Source organism: Erithacus rubecula (assembly GCF_903797595.1).
Source record: "Erithacus rubecula genome assembly, chromosome: Z".
Taxonomy (NCBI): Eukaryota; Metazoa; Chordata; class Aves; order Passeriformes; family Muscicapidae; genus Erithacus; species Erithacus rubecula.
Window position 1 is genome coordinate 20,086,805 of NC_136661.1, and position 19,284 is coordinate 20,106,088.

General features: G+C 43.1%; 1 protein-coding gene across 1 annotated transcript; it reads right to left on the reverse strand.

The window, feature by feature from the left end:
* Positions 1–1,746: 1,746 nt before the first annotated feature.
* Positions 1,747–12,546, reverse strand: PTGER4 (prostaglandin E receptor 4). The gene is made up of 2 exons (XM_079330112.1): positions 11,020–12,546; positions 1,747–3,902 (listed from the first exon to the last, which is right to left on the reverse strand). The coding sequence occupies exons 1-2, from the start codon at positions 11,848–11,850 to the stop codon at positions 3,303–3,305; spliced, it is 1,431 nt and encodes a 476-aa protein (XP_079186238.1). The 5' UTR covers positions 11,851–12,546; the 3' UTR covers positions 1,747–3,302.
* Positions 12,547–19,284: the final 6,738 nt, after the last annotated feature.

Genomic DNA, 19,284 nt, shown 5'->3' on the forward strand with positions numbered 1-19,284 from the left:
GGGCTGGGGCTTGGAATGAGCTGGGACTGGAGCTTGGACTGAGCTGGGGCTGGGGCTTGGACTGAGCTGGGGCTGGAGCTTGGACTGAGCTGGGGCTGGGGATTGGACTGAGCTGGGGCTGGAGCTTGGACTGAGCTGGGGCTGGGGCTTGGAATGAGCTGGGGCTGGGACTTGGACTGAGCTGGGACTGGGGCTTGGACTGAGCTGGGACTGGAGCAGAGCAGTGTCTGCACGGAAAGGGGTCAGCAAGGCAGGGATCTGGGATGTGAGGACAGGACAGACAGCTGGAAGAGAGGGACTGCCAGCCCTGTGACTGAGATACAATTCCGGTGTAAGAAATTTTTGAATCAGTACATTTTCTGTGAACATGGAGGACTGGGGAACATGGATGCCGATGTAAAAGGCCTTTCTGAGGGATATGGATCTCTGGGGTTTGGGAATATAGGGAGATATAAGTGCGAGAAAGGAAACCCTTTTGTATATATGGTAACTACTCATAACACCTAGCAAGAAAATAACATTTTACCCTCCATATGGTATATTAGACTCTTAAAACTTGCAGCCCTATTTAAGAAGACTTGTTAAGCTCAGGGAGGCGGAGGAATGTAGTTCAGTAATGTCTGTGGTCAGCATTGGAGGAAGGTGCTAAACCTGAGCAGGACTGTGGGGCAGGTAAGTGACATGTGATTCTACTGTCACCCTAAAAAAAGCCTTGCCCAGTCCTGCCCAGCTGCTCCTGAACCTCACCTGTGTTTGCAACTAGACAACAGAAGTGCTCCAACTGTGCCTTTGTGCACTGCCATGGAGCTGTGGCAGACAATTCCAGTATTGCTCAGAATACTCTGTGGGCTGTTTGGGAATCATGGAGTTCATCTCTGAGGGAATTCATGTTGATGATGAGTCTAGTCCACAGCTGATATATTGTGAATGCTGGGGGCAGGAAGACCTCAGGCTATCATGTTTGCTGAGGGAAGCTACATAACATGGTCTATTCTTGCTTAAAGCTCTTTCAGATCATGTGTATTTCTCATCAGTAATGATGATAAAGAGTAACAAAAGCATATTAATGAAATAATTTAAAAAATAGTGAGCCCTTACTTATTTAAATATTTACAGACTGTAGATATTTAATTCTGTCATTGCATAAAGTACCAATAACACTGCTGTGCTGCTCTGAGCCAGCTGCAAAGGTGTGGTCCCATATTGGTACAAGTGGTGTTATCTGCCAAAGGCAGTCCCACTTTCCTGCTCTGCCAGGTGCTATTTCCTGTCCTGGGAAGTATGGTGAGTCTGTTGTATTTGCTGGTCACTAGTAAGCAACAGACCATAGTGAGGTGGTTTAATTGCAAGGAATTCAGGCAGATCTTTATCTGTAGCTGCAGCAGGAGCTTGGGTAATACTGTTCTCCAGCTTAACTGGTGAAAAGTGACTGCTGCTGTTGCAAATATTTGTGTAGAGATTTAACTTCACTTTCTATATGCAAGAAGGCAAACAAGCTCAACTTCTTCCCTGTTAAAGGAAAACATATTTGTTCAAATAAAGAATTTTTGTGGCTCTGTGTCAGTGCTTTTGGGGACAGTTTTGAAGACAGCTGCTTCTTGCTGACAGTGATCATGCTGTGGTGTTTTGGAAACTTGCAGGACAAAGTATGTTTTGGCAGTAGCTGAGTGCAAAGCATTCCAAGATGGGAGGCTTGTTAAGGCAAGGAGTTGGCACTGAATGGCAGATTCATGTAGACATCTGAGATCAAGCAGAACATTTCCATTTAATTGTGATCCCCAAAGTTGCTTTGGTCGGTACAACTGCTTAAACATCAACATAAGGCTCAAGATTTTCATTACAATGTAGCATTCACATGAAAACACTTTAAGCAGCATAACATGCTTTGTATTTGACAAAACATCCCCCAATTATCTGTACAGAATTATTTTGATACACAGTATTTCTGGAACAAGATCTAACCCTTACAACATAAAACACAAACTCCTTTTTGTCAGTGGTTAACAGCTGGTTTTGGTGATGTGTTTGTCATCAAAACTCTAGCAACAAGTGCTTTTCAAGGTGTTTAAGACTGAGATATAGTTCTATATAATCTATACTTTAAATGAAGATTCTGCTTCCATGGTTTCATACGTTTATTTGATGGAGTATCAGATTACACAGTCAAAAAATTCTATTTACTATTTAAAGAAAAATGATAAATGTTATGAAAAAATACCTTTATTACATCAGTGATGCTTTAACTAAAGTGAATATTAAGACTATTAACCAGGAGTTGAAAGTTTCAGGCCCTGATATTGAAAGCACTTCTATATGTCGTTAACTTTACATGTAAGGAGTCTCCCTGGCAGCTGAGGGACCACTCTGATGGGCAATGTTAAGTGTGTGCCTAAGGTGTGCAGACTGTGGGCCACAGTACTCAGAGAAGCGCGTGTGTGTTACACAGAAAAACATTCTCAGAACATAAATAAAATTTGATTTTTTAGTATATACATATACTGAAAACTAATATTCTTAGTTGGAAGGATGTGTTTTCTTTTTCTCTCTTAAAAAGGCATATATTCCCATTTCACTCAGAAAGTGCTTATGTATTCTCAGCTCGAGAATTACCTCATTAGCTGTGAATCTAGCATGGACAACAAATCTAAGCCAAGAATGCCTTATCAGCAGGAAATACTGAGGGAAGAGAAGGCTGGCAATCATCTCCATATACCTTGTATTCATAACAAACCTTCTCATAGAGAAGAATATAGTTTTAAATATTTTCAATCCTGATATATATACAATGATAAAAATTCACATTTTCATGCTTTAGTGAGACACTTTAAAATCCTACTGCAGGCAGCTCCCAGAGCAGCTGTGTCTAGTTCCTAGCAGCTGCCTCATATTCAGCTCTAGTACCAGAAGCATAAACTCTTGATAGCTGAGCAGCTACAGGGAAGGAGCAAAAACAATTCTATCAGACTTGGAAAAGGAAAGAAAAAAAGAAAAAAGGAAGTGATGGGGTCTTTCTATTTCCAGAGGCACAGTAGCTCTCCTGTGTCCCACAACAAGACAAGGCAGTTCCAGTCCCATCAGATCTGCTTTATGCCATTTCTGATGGCAGGGCCCAAGTGCAATGTCTGTTTCACACAGTCCTCAGTAGTCTAAAGGAAACGTACCCATCACACAGCAAGAGAAAAATAGCCCTTTGAAGCACAGCTGAACCCCTCTTCCCACGAATAAGCAGAACACCTATCTATTGCACCAGTTTTTCCAATGTACCAGGAAGTATCCCCAGGGTTGATGCCTTTCACGGCTATCTATATGCACTTTTCTGACAAATTCAATGTCTCTGTGGGGAAGGTGACCTGGAGAGGGCCGCTCTTGGCCGCAGAGCTGGCCCCGCCGCCGGGGCCGATCTCGCCCACCAGGAAGGCGCTCTCCGAGTCGTGTCCCTGCGAGGAGTCCGAGGTGTCGGAGCAGCGCAGCGTCCTGACGGACGCGGTGTCGGCCTGAGCCGGGCCGGGGCCGGGGCCGGGGCCGGGCAGCAGCGCCCGGGCCCCCGCGCTGCCCTCGCTCAGCTCCGGCGGGTACAGCAGCGTCTGCGAGGTGCTGCTGATCTCCCGCAGCTCGCGCGAGATGAACGACGGCGACTGGCTGGACATGGCCGAGGAGGTCCTGCGCCCATCCACGCAGTTGAAGTTGCCCCCCGAGTGCTGCCTCCGAGCCCCCCCAATGCGGCAGAAGAGGCATTTGATCTTCTCGATGGCTTTGCTGAGCACGGTCTTGCGGAGGAGGATGTAGATCCACGGGTCCAAAATGGGGTTCACCGAGGCGATGCGGATGGCTTGCAGGTCAGGGTTTTGCCTGACGTCTTGCACAGATTCCGGCTGGTACAGCTGGTTCACAAACACACGGACCTACCCAAGGAGAAGGGGGAAAAGGAAGACACGATTACATCATTGCATCAGGACAGAAAAGCTTACACTTCAAAGCAGAGATCTAGATTTGCAGATTGTCAAACTATGACAGAAGAGCAGGCTGGCAGGGTTAGGCATTCAGATTGGCAGTCATGAAATAATTTCCGGAAATAGCAAACAAAAAAAATCAGATTAATACTGGAACACTTTTGTTATATGCAGAAAAAGGCTGGCTTTTTCCTCTCTCTGTCGCCTCATAATTAATCCCTGAACCTCCAAATTTGGTTGGTGTCTTTAAAATTTCTCAGGAACAAAGATGCAAATCTGTATCCCGCTTCCTTCATATACCTCAGGTCTCATGTAAACTGCAAAGAGGTAATGGTCTGGGGAGACCTGACCAGTTCCTCTAGCAAAGGTCTAATAATCACTTAGAAATGAAGTGAAACACACACAATAATCCAAGTACACGGGACTCTGTAAGCAAGTCCTGAGCTGTCGATTCCCAAGTTTAGAAATGTATTTTCCTGGCACCTGTCCTTACTGGAAATGTTTATATAACCGCAAGTGTTTGCTTGCTGCAGCATGGTTTAGAAAAACAGAAATGTAAAAAAAAGAAGAGGTAGGGAAAAAACTGCAAAAAGACAGGTAGCCCAGCAAGGAGAGTTTTAATAGGCCACAGTAGTGAGATTATTTCAGTGCTGGGCTGGAGTACTCTGTTCTTCTGAAAGAGCCAGCATTTTGATTTACAAAAACACTAAGGAAGCGGTCAAGAGTTTAAGATGCTGAAGTGGATGTGCAAAGTGACTATTTAATTAGTGATTAATGATTCTAGTTTATCACGTACAAATTTTAAAACAGAAGGGCTCTGTCTTCTACACAGAAATGTATTGTTCAGCATATTCTCCTAGTTTCTTCTTCAGCAGGTCTCTCCCCTTGTTTAGAAGGCACTTTTACTGTAAGGCACCATCCACCATGGCATCAGAGGAGTTTATTGTGTTCCAAATAGCTCTACTCCATTTTAGCAAGACATATGCAGCATCCAGTTAGGGAAAGGCTTAGGAAAGTCACTGAAAAGTGATAATGGAAGATCCCCTTTTCTTCAGGTTCCTTAAGGTAAGTCAAAATAGATCCCTTAATTTTATTTTTATCTGATACAGTAAAAATCTAGTAGCAAAATTACAAGGTTTTATAATCTCATCTTTGGCTCCTAAAATTAATCAAGGCCTGCCTAGCTATGAGGTCACAGACAAGGAGGCAAGCAAGCATTTAAATAGAAGAGCCAAATAAGGACAGCCCTCATAAACAAATTTTTTTACAAGTCCTGCATATGAAGTCATCCAAGTCTGGTGGAAAATTTCGCAGTTCTTGAGAAATTTTCTTGCAGGGGAACAATGTGGTGGCATTCAGCCTTGTCAGTATTCAAAGCTACCAGTGGTATGTTTAGAATAATGCAGAGGCCCTTTGTGGAAGACCTGTGCCTACAGTCTCTCTCAAAGGGTCCGTCAAACTGATGATTGACTGCATTTCCTTTCTCAGTGCTTTTCTCTAGGCTTATGGGTAACCTACTAAACTCAAGATATGGGAAAATCTTGAATCTATATATAGAGATACCAGTTTTATGTGGCACAGTTTTATCTGCAGTCACTTTCCTAATGATTTGTAACACTGCAGGTGCCTTTCTTTGCCTAATTTCTTGGTCTTATTGATCTGTTAGGCCAAACATGCCATTCAGGTGCTTCAAACAGTATTCTTGTGCACAATGGACTTATTTTTATGGCTTTCTTTTTTTAAAAAAAGTTAAGACTCTTTCATTTATTTTTAATATTTATTGATTATTAATATTTATTTGGCTTTATTTTAAACTATTTTAGACATAATTTCCTTTATCATTATTAATTTTATTCATAAATAATTTCATTTACAAGATCACAGCTTTATTGTTTTATTTGTGATTTTGACTGTTTGTTCTGTGAGCAGCTTCCCCTTTTTATGCTGCAAACAGAGGTTTAGTAAAAAAAAAAAGTTTGATAAATAAGTTGCTGCTCGCGGGCGCGCCGCTAGATGGCGCGGCCGCCCCGCGGCGGGTGCGGATCCGCGTAAATTCCGCAGCGCGAATCCAGGAGCGAGCTGTGCGCGCACATACGTGTAACGCGCATGAGTTCCTGTGTACAATGTGTACATATGCACAACAGGCATGTGTATATCTGCAATGTGTTTGTGTGTATCCGTACAAAGTGTACATACGTACAATATGCACGTGCAAATACGTATGTATAGATATACATATATAATGTATATGTATAATGTATAGATGTGTACATGTGTGTATATGTGTAACGTGTATAACAAATCCACCCGGATCGCACAATCAGAAGGCACACTTTGAAGACAGATGAAGAAATACGCAGCTCAGCTTAGAGGCCTGGCTTGCCTTTTTTTTTTTTTTTTTTTTTTAACTCAGAGCTATAGTTACACGTCAGTGATTTAATAGTTGGATTGTTCTTTTGATAAGCAGCACGTGAAATTGAGGTACCTATTCCACCTCTTTCTGCTACCTGGCAGACTTCATGGAAAGATGAAAATGTCTCCCAGTGCTCACTCTGTGGCTGAAAAGGACTGCTGCTAATGGTACAGGACAGCTTGTTTCACGCTATCTCTGCTTGCTATATTTCCTTCTGACAGATATGCAGCATGGGAGGTTAACAATTCACAGAATGGATCTAGTCAGTGAAAACTCTGATTGTATAAAACTGTTTCTACTTCCCCTATGAGTCCCCAGAATGTCATATGCATTTATCAGTTCAAACCTATTGCTATCTTACATTGATCACAAGAGGGTAACAATTTACCCGTATAGGAATGTAAGTTCTAGCCCTCTTTACTTACTAGTGAAACAACATTTAGTAAAGGATCGCTTAAAATAACAGCAAGAGATGTACCCCTGTTTTGGCTACAAGTCCTCTGCTGCAGGAGGTAACACGATAAAAGGTATTTCCTGTCATCTTCTAAGCAAGTGCCAAGAAAGTGGAATCCACTACTAAATAAATTATCTATTTGTGCAATTTGAAATCCTAATTAAAGAAGGAAGCAAACTAGAACAATTCAGATCTCTAAAAAATAGCTTTAGAATTCAGACAAAGTATCTTAATTTTTATTTGCAATTAAGAAGTACACAGCTCCAAGGTGCGTCGAGTTATGCTCAAGACAGGCACTTACAGATCAGAGTCCTTGTGCTGTTTGCACTGTTCCTCTTTATTAACTACAGATGCAAGTCATGATTTCTAACCCTATGAAGCATTATAAAGTGACTTTTATAGTTACAGTCACACTTGTAATTGTTTCCACAGCTTCCACCTGCCCTCAAAATCTCCCCACAAGCTGATATGATAAATTTTAAAAACATATGGTAGTAAGCAGGAACAAGTTTTGCAGCTCCACAAGCCAATAACCTTTGCCCTTCAAGGTCTTACTGTCTGCTTGGTGACTACTCTACAAAAAATCATACCTGACACCTTGCAGTGTCCTTATGGACTGTCCCGGATATTAAAAAGTTGGAACCAGCCGAGCCAAAAGAAAATCCAATTTTAGATCAATTGAACATCAAGTTAGAAAATCCTGATCATTTCATGCAATCAACAAGATGTACACCCTGAAACATTACATTTCATTTTTCATATCACCATAATTTAACAACAATGTTCAGCAGTCAGAATGAGAAAAAGATCACATACTTAAAAATTTTAAGAGTATCTTACAGACTGCTGGAGTGAATTACTAGACTTTGAATAGTGTGTGCCTATTTACTCTTGAAAGAGCTTGGTGAAAGGCCAGATAAAAATTTCTACTCCATTCTTGACAAAATCTCTCCTCATATAACTTATTCCCTGCATTTCACACTATGCAATTCTAATTTCTAAAAAGCTCAAAATATTTTAAGAGATGACTGTGTGGAGTCACAGATAAGAGTGAGCACATAAGTTATGTGCTTTTCTTACTTAATTTATAAACTATTGTAAGACTCGTCTTTCACACCCCTTTCTGCACACTGAGAACACACCAGGTTGTATGAAGTTTCCTTTGACAAATCTTTTTTTCATTCATCTCTTCTTTCATTGATATATTTGATCAGCCTTCAGTTCTGTCAGGTTCATTCAGCATTTTGCATAACCTCCCATAATTTGGTTACAGCACTTGCTACTTTAAAATTTTACTGATTTTATGGATAACCACTAAAACTCTAAAGTACCCTACTTGTAAATCATGTGCTGAAGCATCTCATTATTAAAAACTGCTGTTATCTGTGACTCAGTTATTTCAGGGCTGTTTAATATTTCAAGTCTTGAAATTTTTTTCTATCAAACTATAAGTGGATCCTGTTGGATTGCCCCCATCTGCTATCTTATTACCTTGTAAAAGTGTTCTAAAAGGTTAGAGGTTAACGTGCCTCTTTCAGAAGTTGCTTTTCTTTGACTTGATGGTTTATTGAGCTGAAATCACCAATGGGGTGTCAGCTCACCAAAAGAAAAATGAAGTCACAAAGCACTCTCTGAGCCTGCTTTGTGTATCTGAATCATGCTGGCACCACCACATCACCACTTTTATGGTTCTTGATGACTGCCAGGCTGACCTGTTAGAGGTGAGCCTCTCACGCAGTGAGGGCTCCCTGAGACTCCCTGGAGTCATGAAAATGTAAGTCAATATATTAGTAATATACCTATTTTGCCTAGTGGCTCTTTCTAGGGATTTCTAGTATAAAGGTGTCAGTTCTCTGAGTTCTTCCATTCTTAACCTCAGTGCCTGTGCATCCAGAGTGCTTAACACAGCAGCATACATGGCAGCAAAAGTGGCTGTGGCTTATTTCCGCAGAGGGACGCAAAAGATTCAAAAAGCTACTTCACAATGGAGAAATTTAACCACACTGGACACTGTGATGATGTGTATATATGTGGTTATTTGGGTTTGAAAGAAAAAGCTTCCTTTTATTTTTAGTCATCCATCTAAACGAAATGAGAGTCATTTGAGATAGAGAAAATATATACTGCTTTAACAGGTAAAAGCTAACTTGTGTGAACATTCCCAAGGGAACACTCTGCCTTTGTACGAAATGAAATCAAGGTCTGGGAGAGCTATACAACTTTATCACCTGCACCTTCACATACTTCTGCTACATACAAGTTTTTCACTAGCGACTGTTTAAATAATAAACCTTTTGCCCCACCCAGGTTCATTAATTTTAACTCTCAACAATCCAGCTCACTTTCCAGTAAACCCTCCTGCTGAATTTCTGCCCCCCCCATCCCCCATGCCCCCCCTGCCTTTTTTTCTTTGGGTATAATGTAAAAGACTGCCTAGGTTCAAACGGATATAAGCTATTTAATTTTGCATTTCACATTCAGACTTTTTAACACTGCTCTAGCTGCTTTGCTACCAGATAAGGCTTGGCTTATTTTCTGAAGCTGCTTAAGTCCATCACATCATGACACTGTTTAATTCAGAGAACTCATTCTCTGCATTTACCAGCATGTCTTTTGAAAATGCAACATTGTTCTTTTGTGAAGTAGGTATTTTGATACTAGATTAATCAAATTAAGCACTGTCATGCCTCAACACAGTCAGGGTTTTGGCCACCTGATGTGTCCCGGTGCAGCGAGTCAGCTTACCCCCCTGGTTTCTGGAGCCGGAATGCAGGGCAGGCTGGCACAGTTCCTCAGTCTAAGGCATGTGCTCCTCCCGGGACCACCCTGTGTGCAGCTCAGGCAGCACCTCTCGACCTCCTTTGCATGTCAGGCAATGAACACATGCTGTGGTGCTCGGCCAAGCCCCGCCAAAGGACAGGAGATGGCCTTTGGTGACAGCCGGGACCCTGGTGCTCCAGCACAGCCACACCTCACCAGCTCCTGCTTATCAGTAATGGGGCAGCCTCGGCCAGCCCTTGACACTACAGCTCCTTGAGCAGGGCGACAGACTCGCTGACAGATGAGTCCTGTTCACAGGCACTTCTCTAAACTTCCTTACAGTGATATGCACCGTTTTGCATCTCCAGCTGGCCAGCTCTATTTGACATATATTGCACCCCAACTCTACGACAGAGGGCTCACCCTACTGACAAGAAATCTCCTTAAAGAAAGTCCTTCTAAAAACACCTCTGACAGCCACTGTGTTCTGTAAGATGGCACATAAGGCAAGCCAACTATTTGTTTAATGTCTCTGAGCCAGAGTAGAACACGATTTTTGACAAGCTTTATTATGGCGGTTGGCAAGCGAGAACTGAGCCTCTAGCTGGTGAATTTGCATTTTTTTTTGTCTTTTCTGAAGATAAGGTGGAGGAATAGAAAAAAAGTGGATCTAGTGTGTTGAATTTACTAACACTAATTGTATCAGCCTTTTCAGAAAATGAGCAAAGTTAGCTATAAAGTTGTCCAATGTTTCAGTGTGATCTCCAGGTTTATGTGGGTCAGATTCCTCCAACACTCATTTCACTGAGCAATACACCGACAGGTGGTTCCACTGAGCTCACTCCTCCCACTGAGTGGGGAACCCCTGAAAGAATGTCTGTAGGATTTACCCCAGAGATGGTGCATGAATCCCTGAGGAGTGAAAGCTTAGGTTTTAATTGTGAGAAATTCTGTGTGTTGTTATTGCAAATGAACACAACCCTGTCCTCCTGTTGCACATCAGGGACTGTTGCACCCTTCAGCAACAGCATGCACATTTTAAAAAACACATTAAACATCCAGAAATGCAGGACAGACCCAAGCCTCACAACAAATTAATTTTGCAGGTGAACTTGAAAGTTAACTCAGGATTCTACTATGCGGATTCCAACTGAACACTGAAACAATTGAGATTTCTGGTGCTCTATTTTAATCAAGTAAAGGACTCCAGATCTTGGGATAAGCAGGCTTCTTTTAGTGCAAATGTAAATCTACCGAACTTTCTTTTACCATGCATGCATGCTAACAGCCATTGAGCTATTATAACAGTTTATGACACCAACTATATGTGCCACAAATAAGCACCTATTCCAACAGGAATCTGTTTGACAAACACAGACTAGGAGAAGAAAAGACTCTGCAGTAAGGGTGATGGAACAGAAGGGTTGCATGATGTTACTCACCACCAGAGGAATGGAGCAGATGACCACGACCAGGGAAGTGGCAATGAGCAGAATAACCATCTGGATTTCTGCTCCAGCCATCCGACGGAAGCTCCGGCGCCTGCGAAAGTCAGATAAACGGCTGGAGGTGGTGTCTGTCCCCAAAGACGTGCGCCTCATGAACTGGCGGTGCATGCGAATGAGGGCCACGCACACCAGGATGTTGCAGATCACAGTCACCAGGATCAGGAAGGAGCTGAAGCCCGCGTACATGTAGGAATATGCTGCATGGGTGGACACGTTTGTTCGCCAGTCTATGAAACACCAAGTGTAGGGGTACTGCAAAGTAGATTTGCCGAGCCCCATGCTGGGGAGGGCACAGAACAGCACGTTGGAAGCGTAGATGGCAAAGAGCGTGAGCCCTGCCAGCTTCTTGTCTACATAATGGTTGTAGAAATAGGCATGGTTGATGGCCAGGTACCTCTCTATAGACATGGCACAGATTATGCTGAGGCCAGAGAGCCCAAAGAAGAGGAGGATGAAGGAGCTGTACTCACACAGCGCGGCTCCTCCTGGCCACTGGTTCTGCAGGTAGGTGGCGATTGTGACCGGACTCACCAGGCAGGTCCCCAAGAGATCTGTAACTGCCAGTCCACAGACCAGCGTGTAGAAAGTGGTCTCCTTCTGCTCCTTCCGGGACTTGCAGAGCACCACGATGGCTATGAGGTTGCCCACCACGCCGAAGATGAACATGACAGTGGGGATAGTGGGGGGCTTCCCGCCCTCGGGCCCGCCGGCGGTCCCGTTGGCGGAGCCGTTCGCAGGTGGCACCATGGTGGGGTCGAATGACATGGTACCCGCGCTGCAGCTGGCGAGCGCAGAGACGGCAAGGTCGGCTCCGAAAACGAGAAGCCGAATAAGGGAGGGGAGAGAGTTGTATAGTGCGAAAGTAAAAATTCAAATGCGAGAGAAGTTCTTAAAAAAAAAAGAAAAAAAGAAAAAGAGAAAAAAAAAAAAAAAGTCGCGTATTTCAGTTAAAGAAAAAAAAAACAAAACCCGTAAGTCCTAAAACGAGGCTGAACTGGGGAGCCGTCCGTCAACCACCGACCGCAGCCGGGGGAGCCGGGGCTGCTGCTTCCTGCCGCAGCGCTCCGCGCCCAGCCCGGAGGGGGATCGGGGCGGCCCGAGCCGAGCGGAGCCGAGCGGAGCCGCCTCACCGCCTCTCGCACCGACGCCGGGGAGGGCTCAGCGCGGCGCTGGGGCGGCGGCTCCAGGTGCCCTCGGGGCGGCGTGAGAAGGTGCCGGAGCGCGGTGTTCGCCGCTCATTCCCCGCCGCCGGCCGGCGGTGCGGAGCGGTGCGCAGCGGTGCGGGCCGTGCGGGGCGCGGGCGCCGTCTCAGCCCCCGCGGCGCTCCCGCCGAGTTTCGCCGCGGAGGGCGGGGGCGGCCCGGGCCGCTCCGCCGCTGCTCCCCGCCCTCTCGCCCCATTGGCCGCGCCGGGCAGGGCAGGTTGCGCGGGGCGGGCGCGGGCGGGGGCCGGGGGCGGCGGGGGCACCTGTGTGTGGGCCGGGCCCGGCCCGGGAGCCCCTGGGGTGCGGCCGGCGGGAGCGCGGGCCGCTCGCACCGAAAGGGCCGCAGGGTCGGGTTGTCCCTGCCGGCCCGCCGTGCTCCGGCGGAGGACCCGGGGAGGGTCCCACTGTCATTGTGCCGGGCCCAGCCCGTGTTACCCCCGCTCCACCGGGTCACCGAACCGAGCCTTTGTCCCCCCCGCTCCGCCGGGCCGCGCACCCAGAGCCGGGCGCGGTGACGGCCGGCAGCCGGTGCTCTGGCATCGGGGCAGCGCGTCCCGCTGCCCGACGGAAGATCGGCTACAGTGCCTGTTCCTGGCCTCTGCTAGCGTGGGTACCGAGCGCTGGAAGGGCGTGTGTGCGTCCGGGGGATGCATTTGTGTGTTTGTGCCGAGAACTTGTTCGGTCTTGACTGTGAGACGATCGCGTGTGAATTGAAAATAGGGTTACACTTGTTGGCAGAGCCCTACGCTTACAGTCAGCCTTATCTGGGCTGTTGGAAGGACAGCAGTCGCTCTATGCAGTGCCTGTGTGCGGCTTTCACCCGAGCGGTGACCGTGGTGATGTAGTCCCGAGTGCAGAAATGTCCACACAAGACCTGCAACCACAAGAATGTCCGTGGGAGTTCCTGTGCTAGTGGCTGTGCTATCATTTTGGCTCAGGGATGAAGCTTCACATTGTCATGCTGGATTTCACACCTGTTGGTCTTTTGCCCTTCTACACTTTGTGACATTAGTTGCTGCAAAGAACACATAGCCTCTGTCCCAAAATATGACATCTGTATCATGAGAAGAGTCTGTTCTCTGATGTAAAGGCAAAATGTATTGTAATGCCTGTCATTTGTCAGTGTTATTCTCTACCCTCTCTTTTATTTCTTTAAAGCCTATGAAAATGATGCCTGTGAACTTGCTATCAGTAAAGTCACGACAACATCATGATATACTGATGACAAAAGAACAAAATATATGAGGACAAGTTTGTACTGTGCGAAAGAGGACACAAAGTTTTCAGTGCTGTATGGGCACACATGAAAAAAAAAGCTGGTTTTTATTTGATCAGCTTTTTTTTTAGTGTTGTTATCCAATTGATAACTAAAATTCAGTTTTAGAAGAAGACTTGTTTTTTACTTAACAGAAGTAGGGATAAACATACTGTAGCAGTGGTGGTGATCTAGTCTTTTCATTACATTTTTCATACAAAACAGCATTTTTCATTCCATTTTTCTGGTATTGGTGGCTATTTTTTACAAAGTTAGAAAGTCATTCTGTCACAAATACAGGGGTACATGTGGGAGTAAAAGTTGATCAGTTACATTTGCCTAACAGAAGCAAATTAGAGACATTTCAAAACAGTTTCCAAAGAAAGTGCAGCACAAAGATTGCTTTTGCTTATCTTTTGAACAGTTTTCTGACTGTTCCAGGAAAGCTGATTCAGGTGCAGAGCAAGCTCTGAATTCAGGAGGTGTAATTGCACGTTGTTTCTCAACAGTCCTTCTTTCATACACTGGGACTTTGGAGCTCTGGCATTAAAGATCATTATATGGGATTAATTCAACACCCGTGCAGCAATATTTATCAGTATGAAAAAAGAATTACCTTACTTCCCTGAAGCAGTGCAAAAGATTTTTGTGACTAAAGGCAAGAGGAAATGATTTGCGTTTCTTTGTTGCTGCCTTTTTTTCACTTTTTTTCTCATCTTCGCATCTCATCTTATGAGGTGTTCTGCCCATCTCAGCAGATGGTGTGTCTTAAGAAGGCTCAAGTCTGTAGCAGAGGATGCCCAGGCCCTTCTGTGGGTGTGTGTACGAGTGTGGGTGTGAAAGAGTGGATATTATCTTCTGTTCTATCAGGTCTGTCTTATAATGGATACACCTGAAGAACTAATTAAAAAGTGCAGGAAAAATCAGTGAATAAACTGATTTTTTTTTTTTTTTTTAAAGGAGAACTGTACAAAAAGTATAGTTTTGAGTGCAAGGATAATGTGATCGGTTTTGTGAAATAATGTTCTTTAATTAGAGAATAGGATAGAAAGCGGTCACGCCATTGTGGGATGGGTTTCTGGGGATGTTCACTTACTGTGTCCACCCATTTTCTAGCTTTCAGAATTATTAGAGCAATACAGTAACTTTGGGAATTTCCCACTGAACTAATGGCTTTGTTATATATATATATATATAGAGCACCTAGTCAAGATGAAAAGTACAATCACGTGAAGTCCTTAGTCTTCAGAGCAAAGCAGACACTGTGGAACTGAAATGGAACTGAAAAAATGAAGAAATTCCACTTGTAAGATAAGTTGTCATTCTGTCATAGCAGAAATATCACACGTTGTAGCATTGAGTAATCACCAAAGAACTTCTGTTTGTGAGGAAACCACTAACATGAGAAGTCAAAGTATCACGAATTAAAAATAAAATCTTCGAAGAGTAATCCTATATGGGAAATCCTTCAATGGATTTCGAAAATCCTAGATTAGAAAATATTAGGACAGTCAAAATATTTAGGATGTACTCTTAATTGCTTCAGAGTAAACTTTTTCCGATTATAATGTTACAGATTTTAGGAGGTTAATTGTGACATGCGAGTCAACTACTATAGCTGGATCAGTTGAGATATTTAACTAACTGTGGTCATATTTCTAGCTTGGTGAAAGATTTTAATTTAAATATTTGATTTGGTTTTTTTCTTCCATTGAATATTTATTCAGCATGTTTCAGCTGCCACATGGTATCCCTTGTGTCTCCTTTAGCTGATGGTTCCAAAACCTTACCTGCATTGCTCAGGGGCAGCTGGATCATAGCCAAAAAACTGTGCTAAGGCCTTTCTGCTGTTTGTAACTGTGATTTTAATACTGAAATGCCCATGTAGACATTTGAATTGATGGGTATTTTCTGGCAGTGCTTCTACGAGCTCCACTTCCAGAGGAGTGATGTCTTCAGCAGGCAGTGGAAGTGTGTATACAGCCAGTTTTGCAGACTTTGGACTGCTCTTAGCATGCTGCAGGTCTGAAAAGCACTTTGCATGCTAAACTCCAATTGCATATTTGGAGTTCAGTAACATTCTTGACTTACTCAAGAGTTTGTCAGCCTTTCTCCTTTTGTAGAAAATTTGGCTGTGGAAAAACTTAATTGCTGGTTTTTTGCTTAATTTTTGCTGTCATAATTTTGACACAAAGTTTTTTCAGGAAAAAAGATTGCTGTTAGAGTAAACTCTGTCTGTATGCCAAAATAAAATCATTATTAATAGACAATGGAGACAGACTGAACCAAATGTTACATAACAGTCTTTAATTAATAATTAGAAGAGAAAAAATATGCAAGGACTAAGCTGAAAAACTGTTTCAAAGGAATTGGGGAATTCTGTAATGTAACTTCAACAGAAGTGGCATTGTAAGTTGCTAAAAAGTTTATACTTTAAAGCTGCTATATTTTCCTCCCTCATACTTATGTATAAAATCATCACAGATGGTAACAGTTTGGTTTTGGGGTTTTTCTTTTTTAGGAATTCTAGTTATTACTAATATTACTAGTATTATTACTAGCACTTCTGGCCCATTTCCTCTGTTCTTGATAAAACGTTGTGGTGGCTGGGGCTTTTCCAGGGCAGGGTAGTTTTTTGTGCAGTGGAAGCAGTCCTGTCCCATTCCTGCTCTTCTTTTTGCAAGTCTTTCTAGGAGAGAGCTGCAGAATGCCCGTGCCAGGGGTCCCAGTGGTGCAGGGCACCTCTGCACCCCCGTGGGACAGTCTGTGGCACAGCTCTGTAATTTACTCCACAGTCATGTGTTCCATATTAGTCAATCACACTGCTGAAGTTTGGGGATTTTTTTGACTGTTTAAATGATGCTGTTAATCTTTGTAGTACTCTGGGTTTTTTCCTCTGTAATAATGTCTGTCACTACGCTACACACAATTCTGTTTTAGCAGTTATGAGGTCTGCATTATTTGTTAAAATACTTAAAATGCTTCAATTTATTTTTTCAATCTGCTTTATTTGGAACAGTGTATGTTAAAATAGCTTATCCTTCAACTGTTGCTTATACTATCTTGTTTATTTGTTTGTTTATTTATTTGTTTTTAAATTAGCAGTTTTTACTTGTCTTTCAGAGGCCAACGGCAGAAATGGGAAGTTTATAGAATACCACTGATAAAGAACTGTCAACAGTTTTTTTTTTTTAGAGTCCTTAATGTGCATTTGACTGTTTCAGGCATTACCTAATGTGTTAATGTACCCAGCTAAGCCAGGTCCTATGCATAAGAAGATGAGTTGAATTTTTCTTTGGCTCAAACTGTTACCTCTGCTGAAGTAAACTAGTATTTTAGAACATATACTGGATGAGTTGTAAGATCCCTTAGGATATACTCTGTTAATATCAGTAGTTGGGATTCTTTTTTTTTTTTTTTTTAACTTTCCGTGGCGGATGCTGTGTGCTATTTCATTTTGTTGTGGGGAGGGGCTGTAAGTGGCAGCTGTGGTGGAAGCAGAAACAGCCCAGCACTGCACAGGAAGCAGTTGGGTGGCAGGTCCCGTTCCAGTCTAGCTGTTCTGCAGATTTTCCATGGGAGATCATAAGACTGAAGACCCTTTCCAGAGAACTTGTTTGTAATTCTGTGACAGTATTTTGTGGCAGAAATTTAAACAATGTATCAGGCTTTCTCAGGGTTGATATTTTTGGGGTTTTTTGGGTGGTGTGATAGCATTGTTAGGGTGTGATATACACCCATGTTCTGTGGATTTGAAGAAAGAATCAGAGCTTTGCATTTCTGTTTGAAAGTTGAAACTTTTGTCGGGTGTTAGAAGCTGTGTACCAAAGGCACCTGTGATGAAATCAGAGGGCCTGTGATTTTTGCAGCTGGTTTAACAGTCATGGAAGTGGCTTAAGTCATGATAAGGTTTTGTAGCATTCCTTTCTCTGTTGTCATGCTTGGCTTCATTTTTTGTTCAACACCTCCATGTAAAACAAACTGTGGTTTCTCTGGAAAATAGACTGCCTGTATGCAAATTGTATTCTGTTTCTGTCCTGGTGAAGTGGGCCAAGAGGATGGTCAGTAATTTTGAGGTGAAATTTGTTTTCTTCCATGAAGGTACCAGGACCATTTTGGAAAGAGGGCAGAATCCTTCACAGTTGAGTCTCTGCTACCTTTGCAGTATGAGGGCTGGCTTGGGCATACGGTTTGAGGATAGATGTGAGCTACAATCAGCTGAAAGTTTAATAGAAGTTTCTTCTTGTACCATCCTGCCCACTGTGGGGCTGGACCTGAAAGTGTTTCCAGCTGCCAGAATAGACTAGCAGCTAGTAGTGAAGTACGATGGTTCTCTTATGTTACATGGTGGAAGAATGATCTGAATAAATCCTAAGGCTGGGCTCTTGGGGAAAGATCTTTTCTTTTTATAACTGCTTGTTACTGCAATTATTCAGAGTTTGTACACTGTGTAAGTACTGTATGTGATCAACTCTTGGGTGGGTTAAATTATGTTACATTAAGTATTGAATTCTGAAAGATTCCAGGACCAAAAAAATCACAGAAACCAACAAGTTACTGGATATTATCTGTTAGTCAGCACCTTGGTTCTTAGAAAAATCTACTAAAGCTCTCTGAATAAAAGGCTAATTTTGTGGGAATGATTCATATATAAGGTGAGTCAGTTATTTTTATTGAGGACACTGGCTGCAAAATCACTGGAATAAGCTCCAGCTTTAGTAAGTCTGCAGAAGTGACGAACTGTATTTGTAGCAGAATGTTTTTACGAAGGTCCACCAGAAGTTTTCAAGGAAATGTTTTCTTGCCTGTAAATTCTCTGTTATTCCAGCAGAGGGTAGTTTATCCTCTAGGAAGTTAGGTGTGTGGAAGGAATGATTGGGAAAGGTAACTTAATGATTCCCATTTCCTCTTGTTTTAGATAGGGCAATAAAAATTAACTTCAACAGACTGACCTCATCAGATTAACAAATACTAAAACATATTGTTAGGCTGTGGTATGTTCTTAGGCTGGGACTGGAAAAGGCAGCCAAATTCAACAGTAGTCCCATTTCTGTTCTGCTACCAAGGGCTTAATTTGCCCTTCAAGAATTACTGCATTTTGCTTGTGCTGAGAACAGTTGCATTATCAGCTTAAGAGCTATTTCACTTTCATTTGTCACCTAATGAAGTAGATACAATGTGAAGCATTTTTAAAATTTCAAATACATAAAATTACTCTAGTTGAAGAGTGTTTGGCTTGTTTACAGTTGCTTAAAAGCCCTTCTTTCTGCCACAGTACTCACTGCTGCAGCAGCTATTGTTGAGGAGAATATACGTTTGCAGTTTGTTGTGGTAGTACCCACCTACAGCACTGCTCACTGGTAGTGGGTGTGGACTGAGGGATGCTCTTTCTATGGTTTTCTCTGAGGTATTTTATTTTAAATCAGTCATCAGGAAGCAGTTCTGAAGTCACCTTTTGTGGCTGCCACTCAAATGTGGTGCAGCAGAAACTCTTCTGACATGACAGCATGAGTGAGGGCACTGATTACTGAGTAGTTGAAAGGGTAGCAGAAGAGATGTGAGGATCCACAGTTGCTCAGTTGCCACATTTCAATTAAGCCCTGTAACTCAGAATTTGTTTCCATTCAAAGCAGTGCTTCAGCTCCTCATTGATGTTGGTCATTTTGCCTGTTTTATAAAAATATGTTAATATTTATCTTTTTTGTTTATCTTAGTAAGAGGTGTAATATGATTAATACTAT

Excerpts from the sequence above, each read along its gene's own strand:
- PTGER4 (XM_079330112.1), bottom strand. The coding sequence starts at position 11,850 with ATGTCATTCGACCCCACCATGGTGCCACCTGCGAACGGCTCCGCCAAC. Across the intron at positions 3,903-11,019 it reads TCTGCTCCATTCCTCTGGTG|GTCCGTGTGTTTGTGAACCA; the intron begins GTGAGTAACATC and ends CTCCTTGGGTAG.